General features: G+C 37.4%; 1 protein-coding gene across 1 annotated transcript; it reads right to left on the reverse strand.

Moving 5' to 3' along the window:
* Positions 1-337: 337 nt before the first annotated feature.
* LOC137999908 (uncharacterized) lies at positions 338-4,243 on the reverse strand. The gene has a single exon (XM_068845880.1). It carries the CDS (start codon positions 1,898-1,900, stop codon positions 1,436-1,438), a length of 465 nt encoding a protein of 154 aa, XP_068701981.1. The 5' UTR covers positions 1,901-4,243; the 3' UTR covers positions 338-1,435.
* Between the last annotated feature and the right edge of the window lie 5,540 nt (positions 4,244-9,783).

The raw sequence follows: 9,783 nt of genomic DNA on the forward strand, positions 1-9,783 counted from the left end.
CGTATTGCTTTCGGAATCGCCCAATTATGCAGAACGTAATGTCTGCAGTGGAAATACTTAATTCTCTATACGATCGATATCAGGGTATTCTTTGTGCTCATGTGTTGTTTAAGGGTTGCTGGCTGGGACCACATATTCAATTACCTTTTGATCTTTTCGGTTGACATTCTGTGGTTCTTTGGAAAGAATAAAATATAATAGAAATATGTATTTGGGTACGGTTTTGGTTTGTCCTGAACACAGAGAAGTAATGAACATTACAACAACAAATGGAAAGGAAAAAGCAAGCAGGCGAACGGTCTTCTATTCACGCCATATATCATCTACAATCTTCCAAGAAAGAGTTGGAAGAGAAAGTACATGTCATGCATGACGCTCCAAATATAAGGACAGTATTGTATGCTTCATACTTACGGAAACTAACATATTTTTAGGGCCATGTTTGTGTATTTGTGTTACGGATTTCCCTACGAAGATCAATCAAAGTGTACAACTCGTAGTTCAGTTTATTTAGCACACTGATTTTCATGCCCGAAAACAAGTCTATAATGTTACATATCATCACTCCTTTCAAACTGTAAGTTCGTACAAATTATTGGGCAAATTTATCCCGAGCACATACATACATACATAACTTTATTTAGTAAAGCACCTCAAGAGGACAGAAGCAACTTTACAGCTGATGTTGACCTACTGTAATAAAAGTAACAATACATACATATAGGGTAGTGATCAATAATAATAGAAATCTGAATGCTTATTATAAACTACAGAGCTGTCTTTTCCAAAAGTGATATTCATAACAGTATGTTTTAACTGCTTCAGTCGATTTTTAAAGCCAGTTGGATTAGAAAAAGATCTTACACTATCAGACAGGGAATTCCAGGCGATTGCAGCCCTCTGTACAAAGGCATTACGACCGAGCTCAGTGTTTGGTCTATTAAGTTAAAATATTTAAAGATTTCCTAAGATTATAGCTCTTACAGTTCCTAACAACTAATGAATTTATTTCCTCTTAACCTAAGTTATAAAAAGCCTTATGAGTAATAATTAAAATACGAAATTTATAAAAATATTCACGGCTTTTTTTTTAAGTGAAGCTCGGTTATGAAATAAATGCAGCTTGTAGCTGTGAAGTAATTATATAAACACGAACGTGTCCTCACACCGTCAGTGAAAGCCTTCCTGGGGCCTGTTTATCGAAAGTCCCGAAACTTTACGGGCCTTTTTCGGGTTTCATAATTCACTTTGTATTTCAAGAACGGAGGGGATTTAAGTCGTCAAACTTCACAGACGTGTTTCTTTTAGTTAACGTTTTCTTGAAAACATGTTAAAAGATCGGCTTTCCAAAACAAGCGGTTAGAAATTTCACAAATGGCTTTTCGGGCCCGAAACGTTTTCGGGACTTTCGAGAAACGGGCCCCTGATCAAACGATCACATCTCTTGCAAAAAGTCATTCATTAATTTTCCAGTGCGAAGGTGGGCCTCGTATGCTTCTAGCCATATCATGCCTTTCATGACAACTTGGTATATTGTGTTGTTGTCTCTCCACAAACGTTTATCGAAGTGGCAGATGCAAGTAAAGCCATCTATGCCCTCCCTGGTATGGTACGATGCACTCACACCATTCATCTTGTCCCCGTTCTTCTTCCTCAGATAATAACTGAACCATTTTGACGAAGGAGGAATCACTACCATGCTTGGACAAGAGTTGGGGAAATCTGACGGTAGATACACTCGGAGAGTGTACATCTTGTCGTTGTTGCAAGTCACTCTTACCTCAACCCGAGTGTCACCGCGGCCTGTTGGGTTAATCCAAGAGACTTTGCTGCCGAAATACTTCGTCAATATACCTTTCTCATATCCGAGCCTCTTTTGTTGGGAGGATGACCACGACATGAAGAGGTTTTCAAATAGTCACGAAAGGGCGCAGAGCAGTCGTGTTCGTCCCAACGGCAGATAAGAGAACAGCTCAGCTTTCGCCTCGAGGGTGTTTGTTTACACGGTTTTTCCTAGAAAACTTTATAAACGTTTCTGTTGCGCAGGGACAAGAAAACAAATCAAAGAGACAGCTACATGCATTTAGCAAGTGAACAAGCAACTGCAAAACAAAGTGCAAGGAATCGTCCGGAGTTTCGCGGAATGGGTAAGCCGGAAACAATTCCTTTGCAAGCTTTACGTCATTTACTACGGAATTTGACTTTATTAGCATGTTAGCATTTGTTTACTAATAGTTGTTATAACAATCTCTCGAAATATAGATATTCTAGATTTATATATTTCTTAATTTTAAATCTTAACACCAATTTGTATTTTCTTCTGATCTATCTGTTAACTGATTTTAGGCATATTTTAGTAGTGGTTATTATGTTACCTGGCCCTATTCCATCAATCTGTAAATTAACTTAGATATCATGCATCGCCTAGTTTTTTATTAGGAGTTAGTAAAGGGGGTCTCCTAGATAAGTCTAGAAAGGCTTCTGAGACTTCCTGCTCAATAAGTATACTACAGTGATGAATGAAATATTGTAATGGGAAATGATCTTGGGCAAACAATAAAAAATAAATAAATAAATAAAAAATTGAAATCAGCCGTGTACCATTGCGTGACTGAAGCGTAATTACACTAATCCTTAATCACTTCGTCGATATACCTACCATTCCAAAACAGAGTCGAAACAGAGCCGAAGACTTTATTTTAGCAATAAACCATGATTCTCAGATGCGGGAAAGTACTACTAGTGTCTGTTATGCTTCAGGTTTTTGGAAACGCCGGCAGTAAAACCTTTAAAATGCCCTTAAGCATGCATAATGTTTTTTTCGATGAAATGTTTTCAAGATAACAATGCCGGTAATTTATTTTCTGACCATTTCGATTTTGACCTTTGGTTTTTCAGAAAGACAGTTGTTTATACATCCTGTGTTTCCAAGAATTCAAATTAACTTTTTTTGTGCAAGACGACAGGCACGAGTCACGAGAGTGTTTCCTTTTTCGCGTGAATGTGTTTATTTTTCGTCTTACGTAAAGTAAGAAGATACTACCTTCCCCTCCCTTAGTATATATTGTACTAAAGATCGAACATGAGCTGTTTTTGCTTTTCTAGGAAACGTCCAATAAAAAATGATAGCATTCTTTTTAATTCAACAAATTTACATCCACATTGCAGCCCTCATTTTATGGGTAGCTCCACTAAAAATCAAGTCCCATGTTGTCTGTACAGGTGACTGCATAACTTTCCCGCAACGGTTAGAGTCATAAAGGGCTTTCTCAGTTTGCTTGGCTTTCGTTCATTTGATGCATAGCTCATTAAAATTAAAATTAAATTGACTCAAAACGTGAACATCAAAACGGAAAATCGCTGAATATATCTCCGAACTTGTTCCGCTACAGTTAAGTGACAGGGTTGCTCAGTCGAACAGTAGCGGTCAAAATTAAATGCCGAATATTGATAATAAAGAAGAATGCAAGTTATAAAATGATCATAGATGAAACTGAACATGCTCGCCATATTGCCTTGGACATCTCACATATTTTCTACACTACCAATACGTTTAAAACAGTGGCCGATTAAGTTATTGCTGCTGCTGTTATCATATTAGTTTTGAAATGGCTCAAGACCCACTGAATCGCTTCAGCAAGCCTGTATGGTAAGCTTGGGAAACTTGAGCAAGTCACCCCTGCATTTCAGCCAGATATCTGCTAAGAGTTTCTCCTGTGCGTAAGTGGGCTTCGTAAGCCTCCAGCCAAATTAAACCTTTCATGAAAACTTGGTACAAAGTGTTACTATCTTTCCATAACGGTGGCATGAAGTGGCAGATTACGGTGCAACCATCTTGCGTTCCCAGAGTATGATCTGCGCTTCCCTCCAGTTGACTTCCGTTTCGCCTCCTCAGCGGGGTCATAAACGGTGTTTTTACAATCATTGAGGGAACGGAGTTGGGGAAGTCTTTAGGTATATAAACTCTCAAAGTATACTGCTTGTCATTCGTGCATGTTACCCGAATGTCGACCTTTGTATCTCCCGTTGGATCGATCCAAGCAACGCGACTGCCGCCGAAGTACTTCTCGAGCAATTGCTTCTCAATGGCAAGTCTCTTCTGTTGACTGGCTGACCAAGGCATGGCGAAAAATTAAATTCATAAGCCTGTGATTTCTCTTTTAAGTCAGCTATTCTCACAAACAACTCTCGTTAAGTCATTTTATCTTGTAAATTTTGTTTTCGCTTTCCTAGAAAACGGCTGCACGCATGCGTAGAGGTATAGCCTCCAAGAATACTCATTTCTAGGAAAAAGAGGATGCCAGAGAATGAATATTGGGTTACCTAAATGATTCAATTGAAGCAAAGACGCTACAAGGCTGTAATATAGAGTTAATTTCCTTGGTTGGAAGCCCATCAGTGTTGACTTTCTTGTGACTATTATTTTCAAAATCCAAGTTACTAAGGAGCCAATGTTGAAATATTGTTTAATAGGCATTTTTTTATTATTATTACTTTCTACCAATAAAAGATGGTGCCTATGTTCCATGCCACTAAAGCTCCAAAATCGAGCAAACCGCACTGAAGACGATGTTGGGCTAGTCGTATTACCCGTTCATCATTAACCTTGTTTAAATGCATACTGACACTTCCTGTATTGGGAACGGAATATCAGGCCCGGGTCGGAGTGCGTTTTGTTGGATAAATGTAATCTAAGCATAATCATACCACAGACAGATTCATATCCAATGAGGCATTTGCTTCATGATTTCTAGGTTTCACGCTTTTCTATCGGGTTGTTGAAAAACAGTCACTGCAAGACAAACATTCAATGTCCAGATATGAGGTGCAAGTTCTTTATGATAGTTGTCACGAAGGGTTCACCTCAACTCCTCTATCATTATTTCGGCTCCAAAGAAAGAGTCAACCCTGGCATTGTTCAAGTCTAAATATGGAACATTTTCATTCTTTTATTCTTTATTGAGTTATCAGAAAAAGGCCGAGATTTGGCTGGCGAATACAGCCTCCCAACAGATTTGGTAATCTTTATTTTCATTCAGTTATTTGTTTTTCTGCATGGTTTCCTTCAATCGTGAAATAAAATATCATGCTGCGGCAAGATAAGGTCCTCCAGTATGTTTGTTATTTTAAAATAAATCGAGATTGGACTGTATGAGAAGAGGTCGGGGGCAAACAGTAGGTGGACTCATGATCAACGTTTGGGGCATTCTTTAACTTTAACTTTTAACTTTAACTTTATTTACAAACAAATCATAATTATTCAAACAAGACCATGGTGGCCCGCAGTTAGCATCGCTATTCTAGGCGGGCCACTTACACTGCAACATTATTACTGTCTCTCACAAGTAAACAAAGACATGCACTTAAAAATTTACAAGGATTACACAAACAAGAAAAAAAATAAATAAATAATAAAATAAATAAATAAATAAATAAACGATCATTCTTGAAGAAGACAGATTTAATTTCCGGCACTTGTAATTGTAATTGTCTTATCAAACGAACACTGTCTGGGGTTCGACTGACTCCCTTAGAAGCCTGGAATTTTTTCAGACTTTTTAAAATCAACTGCTCAAGTTGTTTCGTCAAGAAAATCGTTACACTGACGCTCAATTGAATCAGCTGAGACTTCCATAGTCCTTTTAAGAAAAAGAGGACGATCATTTTGGAAACAGACCCAGCTACTAGCTAACCTATGACTGAAGCCAGAGCCAATAGACAAGTGTTTCAGTTTACGTTCAGGACAAGGTGGAAATTCATATTTCCTATTTTATACGACTGACTGAACTGTAAATTTGTTACCATAAAGATTCTGAAAGGTATGTTTTCCTTTTGTATATCCTTTTCAACGAAACTCTAAGAATCAGGTGTAAATTCACACTTTATTCACATTGTGGTTATTAAATAAACAACTATGCCTGAATGTTTGTGAATTAGGGAGAAAAAAAAAGAGAAAAAAAATAGGAAAACAAACTAAAGTTAGACCTTGTAACCATCTCCAGTATACAGTGGCCAACTCGAAAGCCTCTGCTCCTTTGGTCATTATGTGCATCCACATAAAAATAAAATCCATTTTTCCCCTCAGTTTTCCTAATCTTGTATTATATACCTGTGTAATTTCTATATAAATCAGCGGAATTATCAAGTGTGCAATAAAGATTCACGTTCACATTAATGAATGCTTTTCGCGTAATAATAGGTAGTCATAGGATGACGGTGCAGTTCTACACTGAATCTAACGTCATGTTCACTACTCAATATTATGAATGATACAGAATACATTTAGTGGAGCAGTGCAGGCGGCAATCGCACGATCGAGGATTCGAACCTCTTTCTAGCCTGCACGAAAAATAACGAAGCCCTCCTTGGGGCCGATTGAGTTCGGTCCATGTGGAAGTGGCTAATCAGTGAACTGGGGGAATGTCAAAATATTACAGGGAACAAGGGAACAAACTTAACAATGAAAAACAATTTTAGGGATCAGAAAGCTGGGAACAAGTTCGGAGAACAAGCGGAACACAAGGGAACAACGAAACCCCCGCCCCATTCCTGCAAGGGCCTTCGATCTGCATGGACTAATTTGTTCCAGGCTTTCTACACAACTGCAGCTTTTACAAGTTGTTGCATAACCAAGATGTTCTTCATGTATTACAATATAATTATTCTGATATATACTGATCGAGGAGATTGCGTAGGAGGTAGCTCAATGCATCGATTAATTCTAACCACACGTTGTTTTGTCTTTAGATGAAAGGAATACCTGTGGAATATTTTGATTCAGTTTGGCTACTCACCACCATTCTTATCTATCGATAGACGTATTGATCTTTCTTTCCGTTTGAGATGAATCTTAGCGATTGAAAATGACTTGAGAACAGAAAAATGTGTCTATAAAACAAAGCTAATAATTGCCGGGTTTCAGTGACAACCACCGTTGCTTTTTGCGAAAGTTCTTCAATCTTTTTTTGACAAATGGTGAAGGGTTTAGTCTCAAGTTAACGATGTAGGCATATAAATCAACTAAGGAAATGGAACGTTTGAAATCATGTTCTTGAACATTATTACACTTACAAAGTTTTCAGTTTGGTCGCATTTAGCGATCGACATACCGAAATCTCTTCTTTTTAAGGTGTTCAAGATGAATCTTAACGATCGAAATAATTTACTTGTAAACTGTTTAACTGAACGAAGTGTTTTACTCAAACAAAGCCAAGAATGATTGGTACACGAGGAAAGAATAACAGCAAGTTAGATTACTTTTTTATTGCTTTATGAGAAAAGGTCTTTATTATTACTTGACTGAAGACAATTTACGTCTTCTAACAGTCCTAAAGATCTAGAGAAATTCACATAAACCGTTAAACTGCAAAGTGATGTTTTGAATTCATTTTGTTCAATACAACGAACGGAAAATCTTATTCGCATTCAGGCCGTCCGACGTAATGAGCTTTGCCTTTCTTGAAGCGTTTGAGATGATGACTAAGAACAATGGAAAGTAACTCCAGGACTGCTTTCACGGAAACACTGCCTAAAACGAAGCCACCGATGATTATTAAATATAGGAAAAATAAGTTACAATTAACTTAGATAGATCCACCATAAATTTCTTTACTGCTTTTTGAGTAAGTCCTAACATTCAACCGATAATTTCAAAGTCACCAGCGAAATCCCTTTAGGGCTAACAGCTAAATAGTCTGGGTAGTATAAGCGTTCGTTCAGCTGCTTCGTTGAAAATTGAAATTGCCGGGATCTTTGAAGATATGGGATTATCGCCTTGGGAATGTTTTTAAACACACTACGGGTTTATAAAAAAGAACAAATGATTCTGAAATAAAACTGAGAATGACTCGTTCAGATAATTGGAAAATTCCTTTTAAAACTGACCGTCAAAATTATTGTGTTTTTGTTTTATAGATGATTTTATAAGACGGGCTATCATAATATATCTTAGTCCCTTAATATTAGTATAATCTAGTTTCAAATAACCAGTTATTACTTTGCGACTTAGAAATTACTTCACAAGATAACAAGAGACAAGAAAAATAGTCGGTTTTCCATGGCGTATATAGACTAAGTTCGACTGAATTTTGTATGTCAGACATCTCAAGATGAACTTGTTTTTGTTTTCACGAAACAGTTAAATAGAACATTGTCTACTTCGAAACTACGTTCAGTCTACACAAATCTAGACACATAAGCCGGTAGATTGATAATTCCAGCAATGACATCTTGACTCGAATCTTGACGGTCCGCCTTTCAAGAAAACCGCTATTCAAGTTTCAGAGGGACTCCACTGTGCAACAGAACTTTTTCCGCTCGCAAAAATCGATCAAGTGGGTCACCTGTACGAAGATGCAATTCGTAAGCTTCCAGCCAAACTAACCCTCTCTTGATAACCTGGGATAAAGTGATTTCACCCATCCAAAAGTTCGAACGGAAGTGGCAAATTTGAGTGTAGCCATCTTTGCTTGACAAGACGTGATCTTGACGGCTCGCGACCAGCAACATCGACCCATTTTTCCTTGGAAGGATACCACTCGGAGAGATGACAACCATTGGTGGACACGAATTCGGAAAGTCAGTTGTAATATACACCCTGAGAACGTAGTTCTTGTCATTTGTACACGTTACTTTCACTTCGACGTGAGTCTCGTTGCGGAGCTTGGTCCAATTTATTTTGTCACGTCCAAAGTGACTTTCAAGGTCTCTCCTTTCACTCTCAAGCCTGATCCTTTGGGCAAGTGTCAACTGAGGCATAAGAGGAGCTTTCGCCGCTTTCGATGAGATGGTAAAATGAAGAAGTTTCCGGATTTCCTTTCTATCGTTTTACAACAGCAAACCCAGTACTGTCACTTGAACATGCGCAAGAGTAAATCCAACGATTATTATGCTTGCTCAAAATATTGATACAAAGAGAAGGCTGGCAGGTTCAGATAAGTGACTAACTTGATGAAACCATTGTTAGACAATTCGTGTATAGTTATTCATTCTAAAATTGATCTTTGGAAAGCCTCAACACTATACACGACTCTGTTCAAAGCCATTTATTAGGGATGAATGATCATACATTAAAAAATAAATCCAAACTTAATCTTTTTTTAACTAAACACTTTATTGATACAAAGAGAAGGCTGGCAGGTTCAGATAAGTGACTAACTTGATGAAACCATTGTTAGACAATTCGTGTATAGTTATTCATTCTAAAATTGATCTTTGGAAAGCCTCAACACTATACACGACTCTGTTCAAAGCCATTTATTAGGGATGAATGATCATAAATTAAAAAATAAATCCAAACTTAATCTTTTTTTAACTAAACACTTGTTGACATCTCTAGTCTTCACAAAGACCCTGCTAAACCTTTATGGAAACACTGATAAAAATTGCCTTCACAGGAATTCTCGCCGATGCAGTTGTCGTGAGGTTTGATTATTTTTCTACATAACTGAATAACTGAACTGGTGACTTTCAGTTGGTTTGCTTGCTTGTCAAGGAACTCTTGTTTTCAAGAGCTTTAAATTTTTTTCTTCCGTTCCGTGAAACGATTTTTCGTTCATAGCATTTGTGACTCCTTGACTCAAATGTAAATTAAGTGCCCGGACGTGCATGGATGACCTACATGTGTTTCCGCAGAATCACAACTTAACTATTATATACTCACAACTTTTATTTCATAAGTGTTTAGCTTAACACTTTCTTTTTGAATGATGGTTTGAAATTTTTGAAGTATAGCAAGATTTTTACAATTTTTTAACAGGGAGAGAAGATTCAGTCACCTCGTTC

This window comes from Montipora foliosa, chromosome 4 (genome assembly GCF_036669935.1).
Source record: "Montipora foliosa isolate CH-2021 chromosome 4, ASM3666993v2, whole genome shotgun sequence".
NCBI lineage: Eukaryota > Metazoa > Cnidaria > Anthozoa > Scleractinia > Acroporidae > Montipora > Montipora foliosa.

What these genes read in the sequence shown, in the direction of transcription:
- LOC137999908 (XM_068845880.1), bottom strand. Translation starts at nt 1,900, where the DNA reads ATGTCGTGGTCATCCTCCCAACAAAAGAGGCTCGGATATGAGAAAGGT.